This window comes from Hemicordylus capensis, chromosome 5 (assembly GCF_027244095.1).
Source record: "Hemicordylus capensis ecotype Gifberg chromosome 5, rHemCap1.1.pri, whole genome shotgun sequence".
NCBI lineage: Eukaryota > Metazoa > Chordata > Lepidosauria > Squamata > Cordylidae > Hemicordylus > Hemicordylus capensis.
Window position 1 is genome coordinate 123,586,398 of NC_069661.1, and position 16,242 is coordinate 123,602,639.

A 16,242-nucleotide genomic window follows, 5' to 3' on the forward strand; every position below is an offset into this window, starting at 1 on the left:
TATCCTTTTTATTAGTGAAATGGGTTTGAGTTTGCTAATGATCCTGGGGCTGGGGCAGGGTAGAAGCAGGTCATTGTTGAAGGTGGGCACTCCCTATTTTTACAGAAAAATATTGTGTGGGAGGTGGAATGACCATCCACCTCAAGCTCTGAAAGCTATCGGGGCAGAGTGCTGTGCATGCAAGCTGCCAATGAATGTTTGCAGCAGGGCACAGGTGCAAATCCACAACTAACCTGGCCTGGGAGTTAGATCGAAGCCCTCCCACACATGTATTCTAAGCCAAATCTGCCTCCCCACTCCACAGGTCACACCCTGTGCATCTCACCGTCACCACCACCACCATCAAGAGTCCTAATTGGTATTTCATACTAATAGCTACTGGAATTGAAGAGTCTGAATACAAAGAGGGAGGAGCTGGACTGGATAAAGTACTTACTATATAATCTTTTTAACACTTCTCTTCAGCTCGAAATTTGAGTTCTGCAAAGTAGTCTATAATGCTTTCTAGCCAGACATAAAGCTGTACTTCTTTGTCCATTTTACCTTTCTCATAAAGACCTATAACTTGCCTATAACTTGAGGTTCATAGGAAGTGTATGGACTAAAGTTTGGTTACACTTTGAACTTAGTATGTAGTTTGTTTGTTTTTCCCCAGGAAGACACAGAAAGGACCCAAATAAATGTTTTAGCTGTTCAGGCCATAACATCTTTGGTACTGAGTGCAATGACGATACCCCTTGCAGGCAATCCAGCAGTTAGCTGCTTGGAACAGCAACCTCGAAACAAAGCTTTAAAAGCCCTGGATACAAGGTATTTCATATGTTGGCATTTTCCCTGCTTGTCTTTTGACAATGTTTATCCCAGCTCTGCTCTTCCCCAATCCTTTTCCAATTTGAGCTAGATTTCGCACATCACTCCTGTCTTTCCGATCAGTAAGCTTCTTGCCACGCTGTTTCACATCACTCCTACTGTTCTGTCCAACTTCTCTCCACTTTTAAATACCTTCTTTTAAAGGTATTTTCATGTTCAGAGTGGTATTAAAGTGACTTTATTGAAATTAAGCCACTTTAATATCCCTTTGAACATAAAAAGAGCCCTGTTGGTTCAGGCCAAAGGTCTATCAAGTCCAGCATTCTGTTCCACACATCGACCAGCCAAGTATCTCTGGGAAGCCCACAAGCAGGACATGAAAGCAATAGTCTTCTCCCAGCAACTGGCATACTGCCTTTAAACATATTGCTGCCTCTGAACCAGGAGTTTCCATATAACCATAATGACTGGTGTAATCAATGACATTGATTCGTGTTCTCCATGAATTTGTCTAAGCCCTTTTTAAGCTATTTAAGCTTGTGGCCCATCAGTGCATCTTGTGATAGTGATTTCCATAAATTAAATATTCGTTCTGTGGAGGTCTATCTTTTTTTCTGCCTTGAATCTCTTGCCAATCAATTTCACTAATTGACCCTGAATTCTTATACTGTGAGAGGGAAAAACACTTTTCTATTCATTTTTCTGTGTTATGCAAAATTGTATATACCTCAGTCATATTCCCCTTCAAATAGTGGCCATTTTTTATTTTAAAATGCAGATGTTAGCTCTGTTTTCACCTTTTCCAGCTCTACAATAATCCTTTTTGAGATGCAGAGATCCAAATGGCGCATAATATTCCCCATGTGACTGCACTGTAGATTTGTATAATAGCATTACAATACTGGCAATTATGTTTTAATCCCTTTCTTAATAATCTCTGGTATGAAATTCATATTTTTCCACAGCTGCCATGCATTGGGCTATTTTAATTATCCACATGACCCCAAGATCTCTTTCCTGATTACTCATTGCCAGTTAAGGCCCCATCAGTGTACAGTATACTGTATGTAGAGTAACAGGTTTTTGCCTCACTATCCCTCATTTTACAATTACTTAGATTGAACCTCATTTCCCATTTTGTTTGCTTTTGTTTCACTCAGTTTAATTAGATCCTTTTGGAGTTCCTCATGGTCCACGTGGAGTCTTAACTTCCTGAGTAATATGGTGTCATCTGTATTGAAATCTGTAGTTATCTATAGTCTTGGTTTCCACAAAAGTAACCAAAACAGTTGTTAACTGGTCTATAATTTCCAGATCACTTTCTAAAAAGTGGTGTTATTGATTACTTTCCAGTCCTTTGGTATGGAGGCTGATTTTTAGGAACATTTCATACTTTTGTTTGATAAGCAGTTTCATATCTGAGGGTTTTTTAAAAGAACTCTTGAATGGATGCCATTCAGACTAAGTGATTTTTTTTTTTTAAAGTCCATAAATGCTGGAACTTTATCTCATAACCTCTGTTTTAACTCAGCTTTTCAGACTCCCTTACTTGAATCTGTCAAGTTCAGGCATGAATATCTGTCCTATGGATGTGCACGAATTTCAATTCATGTACTGATTCAAAGGACCGTTCAGGCACCTTTAAAAGTGAGGAGAACAAGTCCATACCTTCTTCTCCACCGCTCCACGCAGCTTCCTGCTGCAGCAGTGCGTCCCCCCCAGCATCCCTTGAGTGATGGCATGCATATGGCCTCAGTGCATCTGTGGTGGCTGTTTGCATGCACAGCAACCATGCTTACCACATAAATGGCTGCCACACATGCGCAGAGGCCATATGTGTGCTGCTGCCACATGAACGGTATGGGGGGGGGCATGTGGAACCACAGCAAGAAGCTGCATGAAGCAGTGAAGGAGCAGGTACGGACTTGCTCTCCTGACTTTTAAAGGTGCCTGAACAGTCCTTTGAATCAGTCCACGAATCTTGATTCATGCACATCCCTAATTGGACCTACATCTTCTGCAGTGAAGACAGATGCAAAGATTCAGCTTCTCTGCAATCTTATCCTCATTTTGCATGTCTTACACTCCCTTGTCATCTAATGGGCCAACTGCCTCCCTGGCCGGTTTCTTCCTTCTGATATATTTCCCTTAATATTTTTAGCAATATGCTCTCCAAACTCCTTTTTCATTTGCCTTGTCAGAGTTTGTGCTCCTTTTCATCCTCATTTGGACAAGATTTCCATTTTATGGAGAAAGCTGCTTTGTCTTTTATAGTTTCCTTAACTCGGCACGTTAGCCCATATCCACAGCCTTTTGGACTTTTTGGTCCAATATAGTATACATTCTATACTTTATGGTATACGTTCTAGGTGAGCACTGAGACGTGGGGAAAATCCCACCTGTGATCAGTTCATTGAGTGGAGGCCTTTATGCCATTTGCTGTAAATTCAGAGAAGAACTTTATTTAACGACATGTCGGGCTCTCAAAATGGAGACACCCTGGAAAAGGAAACTACAGGGCTAATATAGTAATACTGACGTCATTAGGCAAACAACCTCAGAAGAGGTAGTTTAGTCCAATCACAAAGCATAGCATCTATGGCCAATCAGAGAACTAGTTCAGTTTTATTGAATACAACAACATATTAACCATGTGCAAAAGGAATAACTCAAATATGGTTATTACATTCATTTCAGCACTTCCGTTCATTGCCAACTTCCGATGTGCATAGGCCAGAACCAGCCAAACCTGTTTTTCCTTCATCAGCACCTATTGTGGTTTTAATTAACGTCTGTGTATGTAGGAGAGATTTGACTATGTGAACATTCTTTTAACTAGTACTCTCATTTTTCAGAAATTTCATATTTTAAAGTAATGTGACTGAGCTTTCTTAGAATTTTCTTTACAACAAGTTTAACATCTCAGCATACCTTCACTATTTCTGTCAAGTACTGTATTCTTCCCCTTATACAGTTTGCCAGCCCTCTGTTTAGTAACCCTGCTTAGCTCCTCTCTACAGCTCAGCATGATATTTGAAGTAAATGGTTAGTACAAGTGATCATTCTTGATATAGTCTAGTTTTCTATTTATGACTATTTGATGGACTGTGTAAAATAAGTTCTATTATATTTTTATAGACATTAGATTATATGCACATCAGATGCCTTTGTCATAGAAGGAAACATGGCACTTATATGCAGTTAGCCATTTGTTTTCATAGTAACTAGCAAGTTTGAGACTTCTTAGTTTCAGCTCTAAGTAAAGCAAATCTGTTTGTTAGCTTAACACATTTTTGAAAGTATTCCTTTTTAAAATATATATATTCACTGATATAATTTTACTAACAAGACTTGTCTGATTGTAGAAAATGCTTTAACTATTTGTAATTATTTCTGCTGAGCTCCAGGTTTGGTAGGAAATTAAACGTTATCAGAGGAATTGTGGAACAAGAAATCCAAGAAATGGCATCTAAGAGAGACAATATTGCCACCCACCACTTGTACCAAACTTGGGATCCTATTCCATCTCTGGCCCCTTCTGCTACAGGTATGTGTCAGTTGCTTCTTTTATTTAGCCCTGAAGTTTCTGAAACAGCTTATTAACTTGCAAAGAAACCTTGGGCGTTGCCATATCCCAACCCATTACAATGGCAGAATTCTTCAGACAAACTGTCCATGACAAAATATCATCCACCACCTAAAGATTTGTAGGCAAGGGGCTTCCATTATTATTTCTTGTTTACATAGTCAGACAGGTGTTATTGACTGGTTTGTTTTATCCAGATATCGAGTCCTTCCCAAGGACCTGGGATGGCTGAATTTTATCATCAATACTGTTGGTTATTATAGATATCGTTGCAAAATATAGGCTGTTCCCAGTAAAGTTGCTTTTTGTAATTGGCTGATGGTGATTTCTGTGGCCCCTATGGTGTTGAGGTGCTCTTCAAGTTGTTTTGGAATTGCACCTAGGGTGCCAATTACCACTGGGATTATTTTGGTCTTTTTCTGCCACAGCCTTTCAATTTCAATTTGTAGATCTTTGTATTTGGTGATTTTTTCTATTTCTTTTTCTTCTATTCTGCTATCCCCTGGTATTGCTATGTTGATTGTTTTAACTTGTTTTTCTTTCTTCTTGACTACAGTTATATCTGGTGTATTGTGAGGCAGATGCTTGTCTGTTTGTAGTCGGAAGTCCATTTATTTATTTATTTATTCAATTACTATACCGCCCTTCCAAAAAGGGCGGTTTACACAGAGAAGTAATAAATAAATAAGATGGATCCCTGTCCCCAAAGGGCTCACAATCTAAAAGAAACATAAGATAGACACCAGCAACAGTCACTGGAGGTACTGTCCTGGGGGTGGATAGGGCCAGTTACTCTCTCCCTGCTAAATAAAAGGGAATCACCACGTTAAAAGGTGCCTCTTTGCCAAGTTAGCAAGTTTTCCCCAGCAGTTTCATCCCATGAGCCAACTGTTCCTATGCGTAGGGCAGTTTTGCTTTTAAATCTGAGTGGGTCTTCCTTCTACTTGAATTCACTATGTATTTTGTCTTTCATTGGCTCCAGCAGATTACAGTTCTTAGAGGCTGCTTTCATAGTATTTTACTAAAATCTGATATATCCCATGTTAATGCCATAGGTCTGAGAAATTTAGTCATAATTGCTCATTTTTTCTTAATTTATTTACTGTGATTATATTTAAAACATGATGACCAAATTAGGACATAATAATTTTATGTTCCTTGGCTGGTACATGTTAATGCAGCTCAAAATTGTAATAACACTTTTAAAATTGGTGTCTTGTTGCTGACTTAATTGGGTTGTGACCCAGTAGAATAACTAGATCAGTCTTATCCAGGCTTTAGTAGCACAAGCGTGCTCTACTTCAGCTTTCCATTTCTATGAAACTAGTCACCTTATTCTTACTGTTGATGCATTCTGCAGCAAGCCAAATCTTCCTTTGCTAGTTTCGGAAAAGGCAGGTCATGGAAGAAAAGCTGTCTGAAAAATATCTTGTCCATGATTGTCAGTCTTCTCATCATATAACCCAGTTTAGAAAATTCTGAGTTAAATGCCGATTGGCTGGGTTTGGGGGTGGGAATCTCCACTGATTACCTGGAAATGCTTTGTTCTGCAAGTTATAGATTGTTTAGAGTCTGCAAGTGTGTTTATGAGGAAGTTGGGAAGGACCTTTCTTGGTTAGTTTTAGATCAACCAGTTATTAAAGGGATACTGAGTGCCCCTTTATATAAAGCAAGTAGCGCAAAAAAAAAAAAAGAGGTTCTGCCATAATAAGCCTCAAAATCCTATTGCTTATAAATATGACAACTTTTGAGCTAATAACTTGAAACCTGGTGTATGTGATCTACTTGATGAGGTCTACAAATATGTGTAATTTGAAGGAGATCTGATAATTGCCTCAGCTACTAGAAGTCAAATACAGCTGAAAATTGACACTTTGGTTTCTCTTTCTTTCCAATCTTTAGAACATAAAGACTGCAAGCATAAATTGCTTGCAAATTTTTGTGAAAATGACTGGTGTACTCTGGCTTGTCTAGGAGCAATGCCCTTTAATGGTTTTGTTTAGTTTTGAGCAATGGTTCAAACACTATTAAGGTTTTTCTGCCTGATTAAAGTCTGTGGGGAAACAAGTGCTGGCAAAGTTAAGTACAGTGTAACTGTTTTGATAATGAAGCTAGAATGCTGACACCTTTTGCCAGTCCTCTAACATCAGCAGAGGTGTCAGCTAGTGGATTCTATTGCACATCCAGTGCCTATTCTTTTAATGATGGAAGGTGAACTCTCAGGGAAGGGTGGAGAAGACACATGGAATGGACAGTTGGGGAAAGCCAGGTGGGTAGTTAGAGCAGTGTGAGGGAGAAGCAGTTTGAGGTCTTATTCTGAGTAAGTCTGCCCAGAATTGTTGCATCCTTTTTCTTCTGCTCCCCCATCCTCTTATTTGTCAGGCAGAGTGTGTCTCCCTCACACCTTTTAGATTTAACTTCTATTGATATTGTCCTTGCTGCCCATCCCCCACTGTCAAAATGCTGACAGGAAAACTACATTTGACTTCTGCAGTAAGAATATCCCATTGACTTCAATGGAAGAGCCACTTTAATTATTTACACCTATTTCATAAGAAGCACTGGGGTGATCTCAGCAAAATTTAGCCTACTTGCTGCCTATTTACAAAGCTCAACTTATCCCACAGATCAGGATCTGTTGCATTCATAAGGAATGGGTTCTGCGCCTGCACAGGGACCTCGCAGATAGATTGACCAGCTTCCCGAGCCGCCTCCAACTGCCCTGCATGTGGGTTGTGCATCCCACAACAGTAAGCAGTTGGGATGTAATCAGAGGGGCACAACTCTGGCAGTTGGGGTGTGTCCTTCTCTGTTTCTTTTTGACCGCCGTTGCCTGCTCCTCATAAGAATAAAACTTGATTGTCTCTCGGTTAACTGACCTCGGAAAGTAATACAATCATGTACTGGAACTTCGACTCGGACTGCACACGGACACAGCTTTGAGAAATCCTTAAAACAACAAGAGTAAGAACGTGAGACTTCCCCAGACTTGTCTGGGGGATACTCCGATCAGGCTGTTTTCAGGCTAAAAATTGATTAACTTATTGAACCATACCAAAAGCATATGTTTTGCAACTTCTTTAAAATGGCACGACAAACTGGCAATGGCATCTAAGCCGCCAGTAAAAACAACTTTTAAACACTGCAGAGAATGCCAGGCAAAACTGCCATCAGCGGACAGCCACGAAGTCTGCTTAGTGTGCCTAGGGGGAACAACATAAACTAGCGACTTGTATGGTATACTGCTCATTCCCTAAACAAACACTCAAAAACTGAGTGCTGAGATTGAGGGCAGCTTTATACGATGACGCTCTCCGCCTGCTAACTTAGAGACCTTCGCCATCAAGGTTGGTGTCGAGCCCACTGGCATCGAGGTCGGCATCGAGTCCATCAACACAGAGACCTACAGAATTGAGGTCGGTGTCGACAGGAAAAGGCGCCACGAATGTGTCGGTGGACTCTGCAAAACTGCAGTCGAAAGCCACCAGGGAAAAGGAATTTAAGTAACCTGAAACTATCGAAAAGAAACGATATTGCCACAAAAACCAGAGGCACTTCTCATTGACAGATGAAGAGGCTGAATCCTCGCCTCCTAGAAAGAAAACAAAGAAGACACATGTTAGAAGTGGAACTCCATCCCCAATGGGCTTGCAAACAGAGTTGGAGGAGTGGGATTCCACGCAGCATATCACACAATCACCTTGGGTGCAGCAATCACCTACTTCTACGGAATCTCCCTTGGCATCAATGTCTACATCGGCGCTGACCCCGAGGGAGGTATCGAAGCAGTTTTTACCTTCGACATCAACTGCATTAGTCCGACGCAGCAGAATGTTATTGACTCTGGCACAGACCCCTATTCAGTCGCCAGTGACGACACCGACTCCGCAAACTTCGTACCAGCCAGAGGATTATTTAGACTTTGGAGAAGGAGCACTGCTGAACATGAGGCGGCGTTGGACCCAAAGGCAAAAACATCACTCATGGCCATTTTGGAGCCCAGTGGGAGTACACCCTCGGGCTCGACATTCAGAGGCTTCTCTAGTCTCAATGCTGAGCGCGCTACTGAAGATGGGATGCATACAATACTGAAGACACCCTTGATATCCCCAGTTAGGACACAGCCATAGAACCTGGTGCAACTGTCTGTTGCTGCTCCACTGCACTTAGTATCGGCTGCAACTTGTCCTATAGGACTACTAATGAACCAGGCAACTGACAGACTGGGGTTGGCCAGGTCTATATCCATGTTTGCTCGGCCAGGCACAACCTATACTCCATTTGCAGCAGCCCAAGGTTATTCTTCTTCTGCAGGACCTAGCCAAATTTCCCATAGCTGTGGTTTTCTCCATAACCCACCTGTGATTTACCCTGCAGACTATGCTGAATATAAAATTTGGGAAGCCCGACAGGAGGCACTACATCAGCAAGTAGCGCCACCACCTCAGAATGACCCAGTAAGGGTTACCCAATTCACGACCACGGCAAACCAGATGCATGCTTCAGACTTACCAGTAAAACCAAGAGAATGACCCTCTAGGAGAGCACCTAGTCTATGTAAAAGCCCACAGGAGCCGCCTTCTGAGGAAGCTGATGATGATACCTCTTATGTGACAGATACAGAGGAGGAAAGCATTGTAGAATCTGAAGTTGCACCTAAAACCTCTATTTCGCCAACTGCGGAACTTAAGGCCTATCATACACAGATAAGAGAGATGGCGGAGGTGTTAGGACTTGAGTTGAAACAGCCAGAGTTGGATCTTAAAGATCCAGTTTACAACTTGATGGTGAGGGCAAAGTTATCCCATCTGATGTCTCTTCCCATGCTTCCTGCAATCACTAAGGCAGCGCAGTCAGCGTGGGAGGTATTACAAACGTCTAGAGCCACATCAAGGAAACTGGAGGGGCTGTATTGTATACAGGAGGAAGAGAACACCTACCTCATGCAGCACCCAGTACCAAACTCCGTCGTCATAGAATGTGCATCCTCTAGAGGAGGACAATGACATACCACTCCTTTGGAGAAGGAGGGGAGAAAACTTGATGTTTTGGGTCGGAAGGTTGATGCAACTTCTAGATTGGCGATTAAAATATCCAACTACTCAGCCTGCCTGGTGTGATATGAACATTTCCCAGATCTCGCCTTTCCCAGATCTCGCCAACAATGTCCTCCTCGGAATTACAGGATAAGTTTGCGCAAACTATGTGGTAACCAGACATCTGCTCAGCACGTTTAGGCACTTGGCGGAAACTGAGTCATGAGCAGTGACCACTGCAGTGACCCTACAACGCCATGCATGGCTACGATCCACGAACCTTCAGCGGGAGATGAAAGACAAGATAGAGTACTTACCATTCAATAGAGAGGGGCTATTTGCAGAGTCCACTGATACTGCCATGGAGTCATGGAAGAAATCAAAATTCACCATGAAATCGTTCATGGTGTTGATGTCAGCAATGGGACAATCATCCCGCAATGGCATGTATGGAAGGCCTCAACATCGTCCTTCCTATAGGCAAGATGAGATAATTTAAGAAACAATATAGGCCTTATCAACATGATAGGTAATGGGCAAAAACCAAAAGGCCAGAAACAAGGCAGAGACCAGTCTAAGCAGTCTCTTTGAGGGGCAGGTCCACCATGTGTTATCACGAAAGTAGTGGCAGTTGTTGTGGCATACTTAAGAACACAAGGGATAGATTTATCTTTATTTGGACGCTGACCTCCTGGTCAGCAGCAACAAAGAAAGGTTACTTTCGCAGATCCAGTTTGTCTTACGACTCGTACAAGACTTGGGCATCCATGTGAATTGGGAGAAGTTGAATTTGGAGCCACAAAAACGAATAAGCTACATAGGAGCAGAATTGGACATGAGTGCAAAAAAGGCTTACCTGCCAGAGACCAGGTACTTACAAATCAGAGACCTGATACATCAATTTGACAAAGAACCGCAATAGCCTGCGGAAGACAGTACAGAGGCTGCTGGGGTTAATGCCTTCTTGCGCTGCCCCGGTATGCAACACCAGACTACATATAAGGGTGCTTCAGATGTGGTATTTGCAGAACTTCCGCCCACATCGGGACTCACAGCAGAAGACCATGTTACCAAGGAGTGTATTGATGGCTCTGAAGTGGTGGACAGTAAAAGGCAATTTCCTGTCTGGAATGCCATTTCAGCCCAGCACCCCCACTCAATGGCTGACAACGGGTGCTTCGCTTTGGGGTTGGGGGGCTCATTGTAGCCACCATCAGATACAAGGACAGTGGAAAGCAGCCCAGCGAGAGAGGCATATAAACTATCTTGAACTTCTTGCAGTGTTCATGGCATTGAAAGCCTTCAGACCACTTTTGCAAGTCCAGATGGACAATACTACAGCGATAGCTTATCTGAACAAGCAGGGAGGGATGGTGTCCCGCTCCCTGTGTCTGCTGAGTCAGTAACTGTGGAACTGGTGTCGCAGCATTACCCCATTGGCAATACACATAAAAGGAGAGGACATTGTACAAGCGGACAAATTCAGTCGCACACTACTAAAGAACCAGAACCATGAATTGGAACTGAACGGAACCTATCTACAAACATTATGCGTCAAATGGGGTTGCCCAACGTAGATTTGTTTGCAACTGCTGTGAACAAAAAATGTCAGAAATACTACTCATGTGCAGGACATGGTAGGGGTTCTCTAGGTGATGCATTTCAGAACCAATGGATCACAGCACTTTTCTATTTCCCCCCGGCACAGCCATTGATAATTCGGGTGGTATCTCAAATGCTCAGGGTTGCAACAAGGGCATCCTGATAATGCCTTGGTGGCCAAGGCAGCTACGGCTTGCTCCTCTGATGGAAATGTCAACAAGGAGAATACCACAGGTTTCCAAACAGGCCGGACCTGTTAAGTCAAAGTCAGGGACTAATACAGCACCCACAAATCGAAACGCTAACGCTAACTTTGTGGCGAATAGGCTACTAGATAAAATTCTACTTAATAGCAGAAGACTTTCCACTAGGCAAAATTAGAGCAGTAAGTGGAAAAGATTCAGAATGTACGCGAGAAAGCAAGGGTTCTTCCCAAGGAAGACAACTGCGAGACACATTCTCCTCTACATGACTACCCTGAAGATGTCAGGGTTAGCAAACACATCTCTCAAGGTGCACTTGGTTGCAATTTCTTCAGAGCACAAGGGCTGGGAGGGCACAACAGTTTTCTCCCATCCTGTCTGCAAAAGGTATCTCAAAGGAATGAACAATTTGTTCCCACCAATAAGGAAGCCAGTGCAACAGTGGAACCTGACTCTAGTGCTATATGCACTGTTGAAACAGCAATTCGAGCCCTTCACAGAAGTGACATTGAGATTTAAAACCTTGAAGACTTTGTTTTTGGTAGCAATTACAACTGCGGAAAGAGTTATGGAACTAACAGCTCTGTGAGCAGATAGGCCGTATACCCAAATATTCCCACATAAGGTCTGCTGTGCCTAGACCCCCCTTTTAGACCCAAATTGATAACTGATTTCCATATAAACAAGGATATTGTCTTACCAGCCTTCTTCCAAAACCCGGAATCACCACTGGAGAAAACCATGCATACCTTAGATGTCTGGCGGGCACTATTGTGCTATCTGGATGCTACAAAGGGCATTAGGAAAACAAATCAGCTTTTTGTGCTATATAAGGTTGGTCCATAGGCATGCCAGTATCAAGACAAAGGCTATCCCATTGGATTGTTCAGGCTATTAAGCTGGTGTATGATGCTCAAGGAGGCACAGGCTCTGAGTACTCTCAAGCACACTCCACAAAGGCCTATGCGGCCTCAGCTGCTAATCTTGCAGGAGTGACATTGCCAGAGATCTGCAAGGCAGCAACATGGTCGACACTCCAAACATTTATAAAGCACTATGCACTAGACCTACAGCAGTCTAGGGAGGGGGCATTTGGACGGAGTGTCCTGAAGCAAGTCCTACCTTGATTCCCGCTGCCTTGAAGGGGAGCTGGCTAATCACCCATTCCTTATGAATGCAACGGATCACGATCCAGATAAACAGGTTGCTCACCTGTAACAGATGATGTGGAGTTGTATTCATAAAACCCGCCCAGACCTCCCCGCGGAAATCAAAGCAGGATAATAGGGTTGTTGTTTTTTAAAAAGGAGATTGTCAATGATTGGCGGTCTACAGAAACTGAGAGAGACATGCCCTAACTGCCAGAGATAACGGAGGCACGACCCACGTGCAGGGCAGTTGGAGGTGGCTCGGGGAGCTGGTCAATCTATCTGCGAGGTCCCTCCACAGGTGCAGAACCCATTCCTTATTAATACAACAGATCACCTCTAGATCATCTGTTACAGGTGAGCAACCTGTTTTCCCCATATTGCTAATGTTTATGCAGACCTCTAGGGATTTAGCTGGTGGTTCTGCCTGTAGGATCTCACAAGCTGTCTGATGTGTTCTGTTTGCATAATAAAGGAGCTGGATTCATATCCAGTGTTTGGTGTGGCCTGCTGATTTAACAGTGGTGATGAGGATGAAATCTTCATGTGGTGGTAGCACTGTTGGATATTTCTGCACTGGAAATATCCATGAAGTATGAGTAAACTGTTGGTTGGTTATTTTATGCCTAGGAATAGGTCTGACAAGGCCTTTTGCAAAGAGGACACTTTGGACAGCTTGCTAGATCCTATAGAGAGAATCACTGCACAAGCTCCCTGGAGGCTTGACAGGAACATATACAACAGCTAATTTCTCTCTCCTATCTCCAAGGCCTTGGAGGGCTGGAGTGTTTTTTACAATGGAAAAACATCCATAGATCAGTGACCTGCACTATTTTTCAAGTGTGAGTACTTTGGTAAAAGATTTCCAGTGTGGGAGCCATTTCCCACTGTCATGCAGTGCTGTGCTTTTCTCAGCATTGGGGGGGAAGTGGGGAGGGCTATAAGAATAACAGAGCCCTGTAAAGCCCTGGCACCATCTTTAAAGGCACACACAGAATGCAGGGAAGTGTCAGCCTTCCCAACACTACAGAGTTCAGTTGTCAAAGTGCTGGGGAGGGTGACACTTCCCAAAGCTTTGCGTGTGCCTTTCAAATGGGTGCTGGGTCTTTACAGGGCTCTGTTGTTCTTATAGTCCTCCCCTCTGCCCTCCAGTGCTGGGGAAAGCACAGCACTGCATGGAGGTGGGAAATGGCTCTCACGTGGAGATTTTTTTTTTTTAACCAAAGTGGCCCTCACATGCACCTTCCAAGATTTTGTTGACCCCTAAGTATATTTTGTTGATGTTGTTTTTACATTTATATCCTGCATTTCCTCAAGAACCTAGAGCAAGTACATGGTTATGTTTATCCTCAAAACAACCCTGTGAGGTAAACTAGGCTGAGAGAAAAGTGATTGGCCCAAGTTACCCAGTGAGTTTTATGGCTGAATGGGGATTTGAACTCAGGTCTTCCTGGTCCTAGTTCAGTGCTCTAACCACTACACACACTGGTTCTGCAACAGCATTGTAATTCAGAATATCCTACAGCTGTTTCAGAAATATATAAAATATAAGGCAATTCACTGCATTATATTATACAGCATTTAATGTTGATTAGACAGAATAGACACTAAATGTCACATTGGGGAGGGTACTGGATTGCCAACACTGTAATTTTAATTTCTTCTCACAAACCACAGAAATTAGATAGTCAAAAAACCCCTGCCTGTCTAAGACCATAGTTAAGGCTATCTCATTTTGGTTCAAGCTCCACAAAGACAGGAAATTGGAACTTAAGACTGATGCTTTAACAGATGTGCCATGTGATCAGTAATGATTTGCAATGTCACCCAGTTGTGCTTGCTTGCAATTTGCCTTTGATGCACGCAGGTGGACCCCATGGGGTATCTTTGCTGGTGCCAGGCACTCCATCCTCCCCATTTTCAGTTGGGCCTCAAAGGCCAAGGAGAAGTGTGGGTGTATGAAGGGCCAGTTGTCAGCAAGCACGGTTGGTGACATTGCACATCATTACTTATCACGCAAGTAATGATCTTTTCCTCCCTCCCAGTGAGAGAGAGGGGACAGAAGCAGTGCATTCTCACTTGTTTTCTCTCTGCCTGGCCTTCACTCCTGGTGGTTGGCAAGTTTCAGTAGAGCCATTGGCACTTACTCCCATGACTCAGATTTCATTGTGTCTTTATTTCAGGTACTCTTCTTAGCCACGAAAAACTTTTACTGCAGATCAATACAGAGCGTGAAATGGGCAACATGGGCTATAAACTAGGACAGGTTTGTTCAACTGCCTCTATCGAACGAAATTCTCTTGTGTGCTTCACTTTCCAGTTTAAGAAGCATAATTGAATGACAACTTCGGGATTATTAATAAATGGGATTATTAATAAATGGGATTATTAATAAAAGCATGACTTAAAGCCTGACTGAAAACAAGATGAAGTAACAGAGCTACCAACATGTGATCTCAGAACTTTGTAGATGAAAAGCGGTAGCCACACATCCGACCCGGTGTCATTATTCAGGCTTTCTGCGGGGGGTGGGGGAGCTTCACTCCAGATGCTTCCCTCATTCTCCTTCAGGACAGAAGAGAACCATTTAAGCCCCCTACCACTGCCATTCCTAAAAAGAACACTGGTGCTTGGGATGAGAAGAGGAAATAAACCTTACTTCTCTATGCTTCCTCATACATATTGGCACCAAAGCATTGCAGTAGATTGTCTGGATCCTGAAACACAATTTGTACTTGTCAGGGAACAGAAAACACCAAAGTGTCCTGTAGAGGAAGCAGTGCATGTGTACTTTAAAGGGATGCCACATGCTGCCTGATAAAAGATGCATCAAGAAACAAAATATTAGTGATTGCAATAGAAATGTACCTATACTATGTAGATAATGTCTAAAATTATACAAATGTAATTGTATACATGTATATTCTAAGAGAAACTAGTATTTGAAAGATGGTGTGTGTCTGTTAGATTAAACTACATGGACAAATAGATCTGTGAAGGAAAATGTTGCTTAAAGTCCTGTTGTCTGCTGTTCAAGGTCTCCATCCACTCCGTGTGGCTAGGAAATAACATTACACCATTGCGGGAAGAAGAGTGGGATGAAGATGAAGATGATGAGAGTGAGATGCCCGCTCCTTCCTCACCACCATCCTCTCCCCTCAATTCCAGGTTTTTGAATATTTTTTGTTTGCCACTTGAATAAATCTTCAATTAGCAGCAATTCTTACATTTTGAAATTTGAGAAGAAGATTTGCCCATGTGAATTTGCCCAGAGTCAACCAGCAGACTCACTTAAATTAGTTTAGATTTAACAGTTGCTGATATATTAGCAAGCTAACCTTGTTTGTATGTGATTTATAGGAAACATCGTGCTGGTGTAGATATTCATTCTTGTTCTCAGTTCTTGCTGGAGTTGTATAGTCGGTGGATCCTACCATCAAGCCCAAGCAAGAGGACACCAGTTATTCTGATCAGTGAAGTTGTTCGATCTGTACGTATTAAGGTTTTCAGTGTCATAAATAATGTGAATAATGTTTTAAAATATTTTGAATACAGCAATCTGTGTTAAATTTCAAATGTCTTTCATACTTATATTTTTTTAATCATAGTGGTAAAATGCTAATCATTTTATTAAGAAATTCTGTTATTTATTTATTTTTATTTATTTTACATATTTTTATACCGCCCAAAACTTATGTGTCTGGGCGATTTACAAGAAGATAAAAACAACATTAAAACATTAGCTAAAAACAAAAACAAGAAATTTAAAACACAACAGTTAAAAAATTTTTTAAACAATATTCTAAAACAACATTAAAAACAATCAAAACAGTATCAGTTAAAAGCCTGGGTGAACA

General features: G+C 42.2%; 1 protein-coding gene across 2 annotated transcripts in view; it reads left to right on the top strand.

The window, feature by feature from the left end:
• HTT (huntingtin) overlaps positions 1 to 16,242 on the top strand; it is a 235,476-nt gene that overhangs the window by 187,295 nt on the left and 31,939 nt on the right. Inside the window, exons 55-59 of one of the 2 annotated variants that reach the window (XM_053251882.1) lie at positions 656 to 810; positions 4,212 to 4,357; positions 14,569 to 14,651; positions 15,423 to 15,553; positions 15,746 to 15,875. In XM_053251882.1, coding sequence (XP_053107857.1) covers positions 656 to 810; positions 4,212 to 4,357; positions 14,569 to 14,651; positions 15,423 to 15,553; positions 15,746 to 15,875 — 645 coding nt within the window. The remainder of the gene's footprint in view (positions 1 to 655; positions 811 to 4,211; positions 4,358 to 14,568; positions 14,652 to 15,422; positions 15,554 to 15,745; positions 15,876 to 16,242) is intronic. The other variant, XM_053251883.1, reaches the window with a different exon arrangement.